Source organism: Cheilinus undulatus, linkage group 18 (assembly GCF_018320785.1).
Source record: "Cheilinus undulatus linkage group 18, ASM1832078v1, whole genome shotgun sequence".
Classification (NCBI taxonomy): Eukaryota; Metazoa; Chordata; class Actinopteri; order Labriformes; family Labridae; genus Cheilinus; species Cheilinus undulatus.
The window spans coordinates 3,347,933-3,364,821 of NC_054882.1; the positions used below are offsets into that span (position 1 = coordinate 3,347,933).

Consider the following 16,889-nt stretch of genomic DNA (forward strand, 5'->3'; position numbering starts at 1 on the left):
AAATTGCAGCATTCACTGCACATGACAGTGCAGGATTTTGGAAATTTGGGTCACAGTTCCTCGTGAAGGAGGCAGAGGTGGGTCCTGAGGCTAAAACCGTTGAGGGCTGTTTTAAACCGTGAAGGTCTGATTTCCCAGTGCAGCGTTGGTCCACATGGGGCCAGTCTGAGTCCGGGCAGGCTGACGCAGTCCTCGGTCACCACCCCTTCCTCTATCAGACACTTTTCAAAAATCCGCTAGCAGAGCCAGAGAGGATGATACACAGACGAGGACACAAAGGCAAAGCAGCAGGCTGACCTCTCTAACTACCTCCTTTCTGCTGCTTTTTGACACTAAAACTAGGAAACTTTTTAACAAGCTGACTATCATGACAAGGCGGTAAACCTGCGAGGGAAATCTATGCGAAGAGAAATGTTAAGCTGTTAAAGTTTATTTTAGCGTTTTAAACCTGTTTTACCCGAGTGGTATCGGCTTTAAAGGTGCCACATTCCGTCCAAGTTCGGAGACTTTGGTGAGTATTTTGATTTTTTTGCAGTTTCATCGCTCTGGTGTTCCTCCATGATTTCATCGACGAAGTTTGAAACAGCGTTTTAGGATGATGATACTTCGCGTTCACGTGGTGTGGAAATAATCGGAGATACGGGTTTTGTGGTGAAAACTTCTCGTGAATTCATCGAGTGGGAACAGCGACAGGGGGAAGTGGAACTTTAATTGGGTGTATCAAACCTGAGATGACAGATTTAGATTGTAATATTACACAGAAACAATGCAGACTAACCGTGTTGACCTACTGCTTGTTACTTTCAGCTTATTGGTATAAAATATGTATTTTTCAAATCGGATGATGGTTGTCTGTGTTACCGGGTAAAAGTGACTATAGTTCTAAGCCATATAACACATTTTATATTTAGTGAACAGTGTATTTCAATATCACCAGTTAAACTAAGATCGACTTTTCGACTCTGGAAACGGGACGGTCCGAGGAGCAACTGAATGCAGCATTAGCCAGTTAGCTTAGCCGGTCACTTTCCAATGTAAATCCTCTTTAACTGGCCTTCGTATTCAGCTTAAATGTTCCACAGTTGGTGAGTGTTTTTACAGTAGCTATAGCTGACTTTATAGGTCAAAGTAGATACAAATAACTCAGCGATATTTACGCTTAAGCGTTACATATAAAGCTTAAATAGTCATTATCAGTGATGCTTTACAGACGTTGATTTAAGTTCTCTTTAGACCCCACTTGTCTTATTGACCAGGGCTAACTGTTAGCTAACAGTCCCTAATCATATTTGGATTTATGATAAAACTGGTCTAGTTTTAAACAAAGAATATTAAAGTAGCTTGCTTAAAATGTGCAGTTATTTCCTTAAATGTCATTAAAAGTGGGCTCAGTGAGCTATTGAGGGGGAACAAGTTGATAGTTGAACGTCATGTCAACTTTTGAGGCAGTTTTGGGATATAAAATATGATATACGTAAATATTTCGACCTGAATGTTATCGTTCACTTTACATGGAAGTATCCACAATAAAAGGAATATAAGTATTTAACAAGTTAAGTTCAAATTTTGTACAAAATTGGGGTCAAGTAAACAACTACAGGCTGTAGGATACTAATTGTTCTTATGAGGTTCAACAGAAATACAGATAAATTCAATATAACCATAAAATATGCAAAATTGATAAAATATCAGTAGTTTTAATGTTGATATTTGTGAAAATGACACAATATACCATCAAAAAAAGAAGTCCTATCCACCCAATGTTGGGTAATTTCTAGTTCTTTATTTTCAAAAATAGCAGGAAATGTTTTGGTACTGAAACATTGTTAATGTTTTGTGCAATTGAGGTGGTGTCCAGGATTTTTGCTGGATCTGTTTCTTTCCCAGGGCTCCTACAGATCCATCAAGTCTTTAAAGACTCTTAAACTGAAGTTGTGTAAAATTCAGGGCCATAAAAAGTTTATTTTTACTTGTTTTATATCCTAAATTTGAGAAGTCTGTTTGGTTAAGACATGTCTGTATCCTGTCTTTGTATTCTACCTAACTGTATTTAATTTTAATCATTCTTGTAAGGGTATATGGTTGTGCGTAGGTTCTGATAAATATCACTGTATGTAATAGAATTCAGACATTTAATGAGCCAGGAATCATCACTGGGGCGTTTATGACCAAAAGAAATTCTTTGTCCGGTACAAATTTGTGATTATTTGTGGCTCTTTTAGGTCTTAATTTTAAATATTATTCCCAAGAAAATCTTGAAAAAGGGAGACTTTTTTGCCCCTTTTTTCCATTTTTGGCCACTTTTCACCAATTTAGGCTACTTTTTTCTTACTTTTTGCCCGTTTAAGCTACTTTTTTGCCATTAAATATCAAGTCTTTTCTTTTTCCCTATTTTTGTCTCTTCTTTTTGCCATTTTTTCCCCATTTTTGACCTTTTCACCATTTCTGTGCACTTTTCGCCCATTTAAGCTGCCTTTTGCCATTAAATACCACTAGTTTCCTGTGTTTTTTTGCCCATTTTTTGCCACTTCTTTTATCCTCTTTTATCCCATTTTGCCCTTTTCACCATTTTTGCCCATTATAGTATCCATTTGCCATTAAATACCGCTAGTTTCCTATTTTTTTCAATTTTTGCCACTTCTTTTAGCCACTTTTATCCCATTTTTGCCCTTTTCACCATTTTTTGCCTATTAAAGTATCCTTTTGCCAGTAAATAGCACTTGTTTCCTATTTTTGCCCATTTTTTGTCCACTCTTGACTGCTTTTTGCCTATTTTAGTCATTTTTCACTAATTTTTTTGCCACCTTTGGATGGTTATTTTGCCACCTGAAACTCATTTTTTTGTATTTACATTTCACAAACAGTGAGTTTAAACCAGATCATTCAGCTCTGTCCTATGAAATGAAAAATCACAGCCACCTTTAATTTTTGACTGTTAACAGCACATGGTTTTTAAAAGCATGTAGATTGACTCCAATACTTGAATTCATCCTATTGCGTTACAGCAATATTTTTCACTTTGTAATTGTAAAAATAATTTAAGAAGAAAAGATTGAATTCAACCCTACCCTCTACCTGCAATGTTTTACATGGTTCATGTTAAAGGAGAGAAAATGTCAAGTTTGTACCTTCTATTTTCCCCTGATTGAATTCTATCTGATTTTTACCTCTGTACTGATGAGTTCAGGGCTAATGAGAAGGATTAGCCTCCTTCTTGTGACCTGGAGTGATTCTTTGCCACAGCAGCTGTCAAACCGCGGCCATCGTGATCCTGCGAGCCGAGCAGGAGGGCTACCGGGATAATTGGCTCAGAGGCTGCCTCCTGAACACAAGCTGAGTCAGAGCAACAGCATGGGAGTAGTGTTGATGGGTTGCTTTCTTATTTTGTTCCATATTTGTGATGCATTTATCTTCAACTTTTAGAGAATTTGCTGCCTCAAAGGAGCTGCCACACTGCTGAGCAATGATTTTCTTGCATTTCATAAGCTGCTCCAGTGTGCAGATGCAGAATACTGATTTGGTTTTTGTCCCCATTGTTGTGGGGTGAATGGGTACCCCAAGTCTCGGGGGGTGTGGGGGACACCTGGCTGGGGTGCTTGATGATCTTAGTGAGAGCAGCTGGAAAAGCCAGGGTCAGGAGGGAGCTCTTTGTAAAGACATTTGGACTCAAACTGGGAAGTTTGATCTCATTGGATAAAGTGATGTGGTGCTGCTTATCTAAAACATTCATCTCAAAGTCTAAAAGCAAATAAGCATCAGTTATTTTTTTGCAAAGTTAGCTGGGATGTAAAGATAGGACTTCATCAACCCATTGTACTGGACGTGTTTTAACTTTTGCTGCACTTTTTTTTAGAAGTGCATGTTCACTAAACAATGACACAAAGACATTCAAAGAGGGACTGTAAAAGTGAAGCAGCTATAGTTATAATTAAAGCTTTAAGCCATAGAAACTCATGAAAATAGAGGCACTATACTGAATAAATTCCGATTTATATGTAAATATTGGCCACATCAGATTTAAGCAGATAATAGTCTGTTTTTCTCCCGTTTTTGCCGCTTCTCACAGAATAGACTCCCGTGTTTTACAGCCTGGAGCCAAGCAGTCATGTCGCGTGCTGACGTGACGTCAGCATATTCCCCTGTTGTTGTGTGTAGCTCCACCTTTTTGGGACGAATAGGTAAGATTGGTACCCCTATGGAAGTGTGTTGTAAAGTGGGATGGTACGGGTCCTTTTCTAGCGACCCTTTCCAGCTTTTGCTCTATGGAAATGCAAATAAAATGTGTGCCGTGCCACAGAGAACTGAACCAGACCGCTCAGTGGAAACGACCTGTAACAGTTGTTTTAGGACAGTGATACTCAACATGTGGCTCTGGAGGCACATGTGGCTCTTTTGTGATTATTTGTGGCTCTTTTAGGTTTAAATTTTAAATATTATTCACAAAGAAAATGTTGTTGCCCCTTTTTTCCATTTTTGGCTGCTTTTCACAAATTTAAGCTGCCTTTTGCCATTAAATACCACTTTTTTCCTATTTTTTGCCCATTTTTGCCACTTCTTTTATCCCATTTCTGCTCTTTCACTATTTTTTGCCCATTAAAGTATCCATTTGCCATTAAATACCACTTGTTTCCTATATTTTGCCCAGTTTTGCCACTTCTTTTATCCCATGTTTGGCCTTTTCACCATTTTTTGCCCATTAAGGTATCCTTTTGCCATTAAATACCATTAGTTTCCTATTTTCTTGCCCACTTTTGCCACCTCTTTTAGCCACTTTTATCCAATTTTTGCCCTTTTCACCATTTTTTTGCCCATTAAAGTATAATTCTACCATCAAATACCACTTGTTTCCTGTTTTTGCCCATTTCTGTCCACTCTTGACTGCTTTTTGCCCATTTTAGTCACATTGCACTAATTTTTTTGCCACGTTTGGACTGTTTTTTGCCACCTGAAACTCATTTGTTTGTAACTTCTCACCCATATTTGCTACTTTCTGACTCTTTTTCCACTTTTTCTCCCTGTTTTTGCCCCTTTTCATCAATTTTTGCTGCTTTTTGACGATTTTTGCCATCTTTACCTAATTTTTGTTGCTACTTCAAGCTGTTTTTGCCATTTTTCACCACTTAGATTGTGGCTCTTGCAAAGGTATTCTTAAACAATTTGGCTCTGGTTGGGCAGGTTTGGGTAACACTGTTTTAGGGTCTTTCTATACAGCTTTCACAATGTCTCTGTCCTAAATGTCTGATTTTTTCCTTGGTCGTCCTGTTCGACACCTGTTCCTTGTACACCAGTGGTTTCTTTCTTCTTCAGGACATTCCTAATGGTTGTACTGGCTATGGCCATATTAAACTGACAGTTGAAGCATGGGAGAAGTTGAAAGTTTCAAAAGTTATTATTTTCTGTTTCTTTTTTCCACTGAGGCTGAAATATTAAGATTTTTGTAAACATTACATTACTTTGGAGTTTGTGAGAAATCCCTAAGGTATTTGGCGCTTGTTTTGAAATAACACTTAGGTTTTTAAGGATGCCTTTTCAGGCAGACTGTGGTCTAAATGGGTTCATGTTGCACATTATCATGACAATAAAAATACAGAAAAAAAACTTTAAATGTGCAGTACAATCTTTATTGTAGAGACAAATTTATTGTGCAGTAAATTACCTTCCCATTTTGTAGATGTCACTTCTCAAAACTACTGGCCCTGTCAAAAATAAAAGCCTTAATAAATACTCAAATACTTGACAGATGCAGAATTGTACTGAAACAGTCTACATGAAATGTCTCCCAGTGTTTGTTGGAATCCCTTACTGCCCACAGTGGCTATCCATGTCTATTTCCAGTCGTGTTAGCTTTTCAGGGGCTGAGCCTCAGGTGGCTGACCTGTGTCGTTGCGTATGAGTTATGTCATTTGAGGTTACAAAATGGTCTGTCCCTCTCTTTCTCAGCTTGTGCTCATTGTTCTTCAATTACAGCCTCGTCTACGTCTGTGTCATCGGCGCTTCCAGCAGTGAATATCAGCTCAAAGCTTTGTTGTGACCTTCTCTATTAGTCCTGGCGGATCTTTCTTCTTGGTTCAGTGCCACTTTACTGTGCTGACCTTGATCCTCATCTGTAGTTTGAAGTCAGCATTTCAATAAGTCTGAAACCTTAATCATGCTCATATTTTACATGCCTGTACTTTATCAGATATCCTTCAGTTTTGTGGGATGTTAAATGTGCTGGAAATATTTCTAGAAGTGTGTTTAAACTCTGCCAAAGTGTGCACACAAGGTGAACTTTCCCTTTCCCATGGGCGTCAGATTGAATTACAATAGTGCCAGCTAAAGCCATTAAAACAGAGTCATAGTCCGTCTCAGACTCGGCCACATCTATCAATTTACCTGATTGTCTAATCTTTGTAATTGGATTAGCCAAAGCCTCCACTGCAAATGTCGCAGGAGCTGTGTTGGTGTCTTAGTCGATCTGCGACGCTGTTAAGACTGCATGCTCTCGAGATGGATGTTTCCGGAGTCTTTGTGAGTATCTTTTGAAGAGTAATCGTGGAGTTTTTACACCCGAGCCAGCTCTTTTTAACACGTTTTGGTGTCTGAATGATTAAAAGGGACAAAGAGCTTTGGACTTGCTTTGGCAGTCTGTTTCAGGGAGCAGCTTCCAGGCAAACTGCTTTCTCTGTAACGTAATCTCTAATGGAAACTGTGCCTGATCAGAAATCCTCTGAAAGTGGCTGTTTTGGCCACCGATAGAGTCGGATTGTTTCTTTAAGTCTCTGACTGCTTTATTGAAAGGATCTCTACTGACATGGACAGTTTTGTCAAGGTAAGATCCTCTCCTTTAACGGTTAAATCTCTCTGTAAAGCCATACGGCTCTGTGTATCTGAACTGGGATCTTACCTTGCAAAAACAGAAGCTGCTGCCCTCGCATGTTAGTTTGTTTTAGCCATTAAATAAATTGTTTTTTTGATTGATCTTATTTGTGGAAAATCTAGGAATTACAAGAAAAAAACTCTAGAATTTCTGTTAAATTTCCTCCACTGCTCTCCTCAGGCTTTGCCTGGTTGAGTTCAGGTTTGAAATGCATCGTCAAAATGAGAAACATTTGGATCATTGGTCCACTAGATTAGGGGTTCTCAACCTTTTCAGCCTGTGACCCCCAAAATAAAGGTGCCAGAGATCGGAGACCCCCACTGTACCTGAAGGTGGTTGAAGACAGCCATGAACAACCAAGAATAGTCATGTGCAGACAACGCCGTCCATAAGGGGGGGTAAAGGGGAGAGTTTCTGGGGGCCCAGCCAAACTAGGGGCCCATGATGGTCAATAAAATCATGGTCTTTTGTAAAGTTAAGCTGTGATATCTATATTTTATATTTGAACTGAAAAAAATAACCACTCTTATCAATGAAACAAATATCTTCTTTAAATCATTTGTGTAATATATAGCCTTCTTAAAAATTTAAATCTATTTTGTAAAAAAAAATAAAAAAATAATCTGTTTTTGATTGGAGGCTATATTGCCCAGCAGCCCTAGCATGTTTTTGTTACTTGACGATTCACCGCTGCCTTAACAGATTAGTTTATGATGTTACTGTGTTACATTGGGTTGTCACAATCATAGCATATTAAACTTGGGTATGATACTAGTACATGTCAAACAACATTGATACCAACACAACAAAAGTAGAAGTCTTAGAAGTCAGAATATTTGGTAATTTCTCATCTTCAACACCTGCACACTGCCTGACTTGCTCAGAAACATTTGTAATATTTCAATATGTGAACGTTTTTGTGCACTTTAGAGTGTGCAGCAGCGTGGCTATGATTTCAGATGGATTGATTCCTCTTGTACACACCAGTCTTGAGAAATAGATGGAGATTTTGAGCGCACTGATGCTTTTTAAATGTGCATTTTTTAGTTTTACAGTGTCCAAAACTTTCGACTGCTAACTTCCTATACTCTTCCTTAGTAGAGTCATGTGATGTTGCTGCGAGGTGTCTGATTCAGGTTTGGTTGTCCTGTCTTGACTGACTGGATGATCACGCACCCTTCTATTCAGCAGCTTCTTGAGGACAGCATCAGAGGTGTAAGCCCCCTCGTCCCAGTTCATAGTCCTACAGGTCCTACAGGGATGTGATTATATAAAAATAAAAATATACAGAATAGTGTTTTTAATGTTAAAACTCAGTTATGTTTAAAAGGATATTAAAAATGTCAAATATTCTTTTCATTATTTTGTTTTGTTTTTCCTTCAAGTATTAGACATGTGACAAGCACATGAGAGATAGGAACTTTTATTGTTATCTAGAGGTTATTGTGTGGACAGCTCCTTGAAAACTGTAATACTGAAGGTGTTGCAACATGTTACAGATGCTGTGCTAGCGACTGTGGAGCTTCCCACATGTTTCTCCTGTATTCAATTCAGTCCTTTATGTTCAATCTTAAATTAAAAAAGTGCTCTGAGAACGCATTATATGGCCTGGGTCGGAGGTGGAAATTTTTGAGACTTAAAAGTGGGCCCTGAGTTGGAAAAGGTTGGGAACCACTGGCCTAGACGTTTTAAGCTGAATATCGTCCATACCCAGGCAGGTAGCATTTCCTTGGATTTAAATTAAAAGTATAATGATAAGGGCATGCAGATGGCTTAGCGGGAAAAAAAGGCTGTTGACAAACATTTGTAGTCGATGAAATTAACACTGCTCCAAGCAGTGCCAACTGCTTCTGTTGCTGTATCTCATTAATGTTTTGTGCTGCTTACATGTAACAGACCACGATTATAATCTGAGATTGGTTGCAAGTTCCAGCGCTGATCTGACCCCCCCCCCGCACATTGTGGTCCCACTGGGCATTACCAGGCTAAGCAGAGACCAGAAGCTCTGTTCAGCTCTGCCTACCTTTGTGGTTTACTTCTTGTTCTGAATTAAGGAGTTTGTTCCTTTGGCCAACATTTTAGTTTCATGGATGAATTTTTCAGAATGCGGGAGAAAAGCTGTTAAAACGTGGCCTTCCTTGATGGCACTGCAAGCACTTCAAGTATACAATGTGAGCAGTTAAATTGCTATTTAAGTTTGAGTGCATTAAGTGCTAAAGATTGATGTTTTGTAGCCTTTTTATCAACACAGATATTGATATCAGTTTATTTATACTAGCCATGTATTGGAAGTGTAAAATTCTGCTATCATACTGAACCTTTAATGTGGACTAAAAGATAAATGCATTGATTTTGGTAATTATGAAGAATGTGGGTGGATCTGGGTGGCATTTTTCTACTTGTTTTATTTTATTTGTCAGTGGGGTTTACATACTGTGCATTTAAGTGCTAAGAAAGGTTCCAAAGCTCTTTCAAATGTCCCCTTTTGTTAAATTTGTGCAGACACGGACTTTTTGTTTGTATGACAGAAAACAGTTCCTGAAGTCAGTGCAAACAGCAGAGTAGTGAGGTAGACTTCCAGATGAGGAGAGTACTTTTTTAGCAACCAACTTTTCCAAATGCAGAGCAATCTGCATATCATTTAACAGCGTAAAAGCGGAATCCAATGATGGCCAGGTTCTGGTTACGATAGACCTTTAAACTCAATCTTGTCCAAAAATTGACAATACCCTGCAAAACCAGAGAGGATGTGGAGGATACTGATGCAAAGATGAGGTTCATGTTTGTCTCTGAGTGATTATCTGTGCATCCCCTTTTACTGGATTAACCTGTAGTGTGAGTTCATAGAGCGACAGCGGACTCGTGTCATCGCCTCATCCTAGAACTGTCCAGGTATTTCGACATCCTTAGGCTTCCCTAATATGACTGGTAGAGCCCAGAATAGTAAAGCGATTCGCGAGTCTTGGCACAAGCTGGAGGGAGTGAGAGACTTTTGAGGAAGAAAAGGGTTTAGGTTCTGGACATTGCCCTTTGCATAATAGCTGACTTGTAGATAAATGGGGGGGATTAAACTAGGTTTAACATCAGACAGACAAGCAACTCCCATGTTTTGCAAAGTGTTTTCGTCCCTGCAGTGGGTTTGAAAAGGAGGATTTGAAAGCCATCTGCCATCTAAATGACTTTTCTTCTAAGTGATAATCTTGAAATGTTTTCAGACACTTAAGAAAACAATCTGAGCCTGTCAGAAGAAAGGTAAAATTTTATGTGATGTATTTTAGTGGACGCGTTTGCCCCCTAAGGGTTATATGGCAGCCTTCTGCAGCCTAAAGTAATCCACTGGAGCAACTCCAAACATGTTAAGCATAATAGTCCTTTAGATCCCTAAAATATGCAAATATAGTTATAGAAATAGTGGATTCTTTGTTAATTTGATGGGATGTATTGTGAAGTGATGTTAAAGTGACTGGATTATGGTCCCTCGCTTATCTTTAGGAGTTTTTTTTTTTTTCAATTTTTACCACTGCTTCTTTAAAATATACTTCTGGCCAGACACACCAGCTAAAATGTGAAAGAAACTTTTATAAAACAGGATTTTTCTCTCCACGTCTTCCAGGGCAGGCTGCTGTCCTGTGGGATGGATGACGTCCAAGAGCAGGACCACTACGAGGAGCGCCTGAAAGAAGTTTTTAACAGTTTCGATGCCAGCGGCTCTGGCTCTCTGGGCCCCGAGGAGCTTTCTGACCTCTGTCAGTCCCTTCACCTTGACGATGCCACGCCAGCACTTATGCACACTCTCCTGCAGGACCAGGACCACCTCACAGCCAGGGTTAGTAACCTGTGGATGTCAAAACTTCCTATTGTTTGGTACTTTTTGATCCTGCTAGTTTTGGATGATAAAACCTGTTATTGCAATGATTTATAAAATCACTAAAACTTGAAAAGGAACCATGTACATTAAGATATATTGACCTTAGTAGATTAACAGTGCTGTTAATATTTATATAGAATAAAGGACAAACTAGATTTCTGCATTTTATGGATGTAAACTAAAGCTATTTCTGTGTGCAGCTCTTACAGTAGTTGTCATGTTGCTGCATTGTCCCTTTACCAAATCTTTTTTGATCACTCTTATCTCGATCTTCATGACAGAAACATCTTCCTTATTGTCCTCCTTACAAATTTTGGTTTAAATTTTGAACGTTTTAAGGATGAGATTCAGTTGCAAGAACTGTGCAGCCACATAACATCACTACGTATGATATCACTTTTTTCGGTTTCTTATGATGCAGCCGGATGCTACAGTAAAAAAAAATATTTTATTGTCATTAATCTACACTCAGTTCCCCATCATGACAAAGTGAAAGCAGAATTTTAGAAAAGTTTGCAAAGTAATTAAAAATCAAAAACCTGAAAGGTTTGTAAATGTAAGTCATGTAAAAGTGTAAAAGTTTCAGAACTATTGTTTAAGGAGTCATGGTACTGAAAAAGTGTGGAAATCGTCTCCGTTTTGACGACTTTATTCAACACCTTTTCTATAAAGGATGCTGTCCATCCTATGAGATAAGTAGACGCCCGTGTTGAGCCTCTCCAGCTCTCAGTTCTTTGTGTCTGTGGCATTTTTAGTGCTTTGTTCACGGCCGTGTTAAGGAGAAAATTTGTCCTCATCGACTGTGATCCCAGGTGTCTGTCGTCAGGACAACCAGCCTGGATAATCCGCATTCAAGGATGCATATCTTTGAGTGTCCTTCATGCTGAATGGATGAATAAAAGGCAGACACTTTAGAAATGCACCCTTCATTTCTCCAGAATAGTTTTCTTGTTTATCTCACCTATAAAATGATGCCAGGCTGCCTCCATTTTTGTCTCTGAATGTAAGCGTGTGGACAGCCGGATGGCTATTGTCTTGCATTGTGTGTGCATGTGGGTGGGTAAATGTTAGCAGAGAGCTGCTGAACTGATTGCAGACCCATGGTATCAAACAATAAAGCCAAAAAAGACCCCCTCCCCATGTAATGCCGGCAGCCGCCAGCCTCAACACACAAAGAAAATCAGCATATTCAGGGTTAGCAGCTGTTGATTCTTGAAGTGTGACCTCCATTCTCCTCCACCCAGACATCCAGGGACACCCGGCCTCCACCCGGCACGCAGGGAGTTAGATCCAGCCTGAGGAATCTCATAAACTTCTCCAAATACTCAGCATTGTCTGCATTCTCTCACATTTATGTAACTCCATATTTCTCTGTCTTTTTCAGGTTGACTTTGACCAGTTCAAGAACGCACTGATTCAGGTTTTATCATCAAGCACTGAGCCACCACCAGTAGAAACGGAGACCATTTCAAAACCAGGTAAAGTCTCTACGATCATAATGTAAGGTATAAACGACACCTGAGTCACGCTCAAAGCACGGGCCCTCATCATGTCAGTGTTAGTTTAACATTGTACTTAAAGGATGCCGTTCCCGTTCAAGTCAACCAAGTGTTAAAGGTGGCATGTGAAGGCTGAATGTGCAGCGGCCCCCCTGCTGAATCGGCTGTAAATCTACATACAGAGGCACAGAGCCAAAAGCACAGGCGCTAACTAAGCCAATTAACCTACAGTCGAGGTGTTGCACCGTCATGGTGACACCTCCTGCCTGGTTGGGTTTGTAAGGATGTCGGTACCATGCAGAGTGGTTTTATATTAAACTAGATATTTTTAAGACAAAGCTGTCTTTAAAACACACATGTGCAAATTTTGGGCTAGCGTCCACATCCAGTGCTGAAGCATCATTTTAAAATAGCCCTATGTGCTTTGAATTTCTTTTTTTTTAAGGTGCTCTCCCTAATAATATACGCAAACAATGTAGAGGAATCCTGTCCTGGCATAGAAAGCAGCTGAAACTTTATCCTTAAAAAGACAGATTGGCTGATTTTGAATGGCTGCTAAGGAAGCATATTAACGAGTGCAGCACTCTTCTTAAAGTTGAACTGTTTTCAACTGTTCTCTTTGTGAGCACTTCAACAAAAACCTGTGACACCTGGGGCATTTTCCACTCGGGGCGCTGAAGGCTTAGACACTGGGCTACATCGACTTTGCACTAAAAGCTCCAGCTGTGGATGCTGGCCCTTTAAGAAGACTCTGACATTCACCAGAGTTTTCTTAATCTGTGATTTTAGTCTTGGAACATAAAATCTGAGAACACTAGAGAGCACTCTCACACAATTTTGAGTCCTGATATGATGGTAAAATTAATAATTTAGCACTTATCATTACTAAAACATGCTGGAGTCAGAAAGACACTGGCTTTTAAATTGAACTCTGTTTTTTGTAGTAATTACTTTTATACTATTAAATAATATTCAAGCATACATGACTTAAATAAAGACATTTGATTTAACTATGTAGTGTTTGATCATCACTATTAAATGTAAAACACTCCTTTAAAACAAAAATAGACCTTATAACAAGGGGGTTTCAATCATATTTCATCAATAAACAGTATCTGTGTTTGGAATAACTGAAGGTTTACATCAAATTATAATTAATGAAATAAAAGATATAGCTGGTGTCTGTCTGTTGTTTTCAGATAGTTCCCCCTCAGATATATTTCTTAACTTCATCTGTAGCTCTTTCCCGATAGCAGCCTAATGTCCATTATTTCTGATGACAGCACAGTCAAAACAAAAGTTGCATCAAATTTATTGTTTTATAGTGCATAGTCAAAACCCACTATGATGCTACTAAATACCGTGTGATTAGAGCAGCATGTTTGGGCTTTATTTTTAGAAACACTGCTTCCACTTTTAAGTGAACGTTTTTTTTAAGCTTTTTTTTTTTAATTTGGTGTCTTCTCTGACAATTACTTCTATTTCTTACTTATTAAGCCTGCCACACAAATAAAAATTTTTAGAATCTTTACAGATTTTTCCAGTGTTAGAGATCCCACACACGGCGCTAAATAATCACTGGTTGTCCATTTTTGTTCATTTGGTGTGCGGTCTAGAGCGAGAGGATCAACTCAGCACATCACACACTGACAGATTCTGATCACTGCCTATCAGAGTGTTGGCCTGGTCAAATCTTTCACGGTCAAACGTGACTTTAGAGCAGTGCTACTCAACCCTGCTCAACCAGAGCCAAATTCTTGAAAAATTCATCTGCAAGAGCCATAATCGAAGTGGTGGGAAGTGGCAAATATGGGTTTAAGTGGCAATAACAATAAGTTAAGGTGGCAAAATTGGTCCAAAAGTGGAAAAAAGGGGTGAAAATGGGTTAAAGAGGCAATGAAAATCAGTTTTAGGTGGCAAAATTGGTCTAAATTGGCACAAAAGTGGCAAAAATGGGTGAAAAGGGGCAAAATAGGCTTAACATGGCAAAACCTTGGTGAAAAGTGACAAAAGGGGAGAAAAAGCGGCAAAAAGGGCAGAAAGTGGCAAAAATGGGTGAGAAGTGACAAAAAATGAGTCGCTGATGACTAAAATGGGTAAAAATCAGCAAAAATGTGGAAATATTGGCCATAAAAACCCAGCAAAGATTGGCCAAATAGGAAAAAATGGAATTTAATTGCAAAAGGCAGCTTAAATGGGCGAAAGGGGGCAAAAAAATGGCAAAAACTGGATAAAAGTGGCAAAAAATAAGTGGAAAAATGGGCTAAAAGCAGTAACAATGGATTAAAAATGGCAGAAAAAATTTTATTGCCCTTATTTGCAAAATACTGCAAATAAGGGCAATGGAAATATAGAAACCAAAACACATTAAGGTTGACAATTAAATCATACTGTATAAGTGCTGGAAACAAACTGATGAAAATGACTTGCAATGGATAATTTCTTAGGTCAGAGTTCCTTGTTTTTAAGGTTTTCTGGGGGATCATATTTCAAGTTAAGACATAGAAGCCACATATGGCTCTTTTGTGATGATTTGTGGCTCTTTTTTGTCTTAATTCTAAATATTATTCCCCAAGAAAACCTTAAAAAAGGGAAACTTTTTTTTGCCCTTTTTCACAATTTTTTGCCACTTTTCATCCATTTAAGCTACCTTTTGTCAGTAAATACCACTTTTTTCCAATTTAGACACTTTTTGCAACTTTTACCAATTTTTTTTCCCCATTTTCACCCACTTTATTTACTTTTTGTCATCAAATACCATTTGTTTCCTGTTTTTTGCCCATTTTTGCCACTCTTGACTACTTTTTTACCCATTTTAGTCACATATCACCTTTTTTTGGCATTTTTGGGCCATTTTTTTGCTACCTCTAACTCATATTTTTGTCACTTCTCACCCATTTTTGGTATTTTCTGACCCCTTTCCAATTTTTGCCCATTTTCACCCATTTTTGTTGCTTTTTGACCATTTTTGCCACCTTTAACTTATTGTTATTGCTACTTCAAGCTGTTTTTGCCACTTATCACCACTTAGATTGTGGCTCTTGCAAAGGTATTTTTCAACAGATTGGCTCTTTGGTTACGTAGGGTTAAGCAGCACTGCCTTATATGGTCATCAAATGGGTCAATTTCTAATTAGGTAAAGTTCTCTTCATGATAAATGTTTTACTGTTAAAGAGAATACATGTAACCTCTTAGTCCTAGAGTGTTTCAGTGAATTTCTCTGAACTTTCCCTTATACTTTGCACTTGAGACACCATTGACCCTTAGTTTTGTGTCATTGTCTTTTACAGCAAAGTGATCATGTGACTTTAAAGATACTGTGTGGCTACCACTTTTAGAGAAGTTGTTCATTTTGGAGAAGTAGCTGCAGGAGGCTGCAGCAAATATTAGTCATGCAATGTTTGATTTTCTATTTATTAACATCGTATGCATGTGATTATGACCCTGCATGCTCAGGCTTCTATGACATGCATGCAGCACAGTAGTTGTTCATCTTGTTTATTTTCTTTTCATGAACTTAAGAAGCCAAAATCATGATGTGTTTTATTAGATGTTTACTTAATGCAAAAACCAAACAAAATGAAATAAAAACAAAATCTTCAATGTTGAACTAAAAGGAGCAGAAAAAATAATAATTCTAAATAATGTACCTAGTTATTAGCTTGTAGTTGCAATTAATGAAACCAGATCCCAAACTGTCATAGAACTAAAACTCAGTTAATCACCCAGCATTGTCTCTGTGTCTTCACAGAATCTCCAGAAATCCAACCAAAGTTTGTCAAAGGCAGCAAACGCTATGGCCGCCGTACCACACCGGAGTTCATCGAGCCGTTCCCTGGCACACCTGACATAAGGACCGCACGCGTAGTGAAGGAGGAAGACCTGGAGGACGGAGACGACTCCGCCGTTCCAAGAAAGCGTGAGGTAAACGGCTGAAAGGATGCCATCCGGACACTGGGATGTCGTCTTTATCTCCTGGCCTTAGTTGACCCGTATTTGTCCACAGCGGCTGTGAAGCGGCGTGGTGATATTCTTAGATAATCAGCTTAGAGGCATTCATGGCAGGTCCTGACATGTAATAGACACTCCACACAGGACTGACAGGGCTCCTGTCTAGTTATATAAGACTGCAGCGCTGTATGTAAATAACGCTGTGAGCATAATTACTGTTTAACAAGGCTGTGCAGATCAAGACGGAACCATGGCGTTTGTTCAGCGCTGTTGGTTTATTGCTCCATTGTGTGAGTTAAACTTCACCTCGAGCTGAGAGGCTGGCTGTGATGTGCTCAGAGACCGAAGCGTTTAAGGCTGCTATTCAGTCTTTTCTCTGTCTCTTAATCTTGCCTGATTCTGTGTCATAGTTATGTAGCATCTGTTAAACCAAGTTTATACACAACTTAAACAACACAGACTCTCCAAGTAAATCTAGATCAATCTCCTTGATTGTCTTCTAAATTTTTAACACAATTACAAAAGTCCAATCGAACATTTTGCCCGATCATGGCCTCAAAAGTTTGACTAACAGGCCAAAAGGTCATTTGGAAAACTTGTTCTGCATTCATTTGCAAAACTGTAACATCTGATTGTTCCTCTGCAACCATAAACATGTTATCTTGCCATGACAGTCACCATTGTAGGCGGCTTTTACATAAAGCAAAGGTAA

At 38.8% G+C, this 16,889-nt stretch overlaps 1 protein-coding gene across 4 annotated transcripts in view; it reads left to right on the forward strand.

The window, feature by feature from the left end:
- The first annotated feature begins 212 nt into the window (after positions 1 to 212).
- The window catches only part of nin (ninein (GSK3B interacting protein)), a 47,168-nt gene continuing 30,491 nt past the window's right edge, over positions 213 to 16,889 (forward strand). For 3 of the 4 annotated variants that reach the window (XM_041812733.1, XM_041812736.1, XM_041812737.1), the window contains exons 1-4: positions 213 to 511; positions 10,473 to 10,685; positions 12,112 to 12,205; positions 15,978 to 16,150. In XM_041812733.1, the coding sequence (XP_041668667.1) occupies positions 10,494 to 10,685; positions 12,112 to 12,205; positions 15,978 to 16,150 (459 nt within the window). In that variant the 5' untranslated portion in view covers positions 213 to 511; positions 10,473 to 10,493. Of the gene's footprint in view, positions 512 to 1,014; positions 1,086 to 10,472; positions 10,686 to 12,111; positions 12,206 to 15,977; positions 16,151 to 16,889 lie in introns of those variants that run through there. The other variant, XM_041812734.1, reaches the window with a different exon arrangement.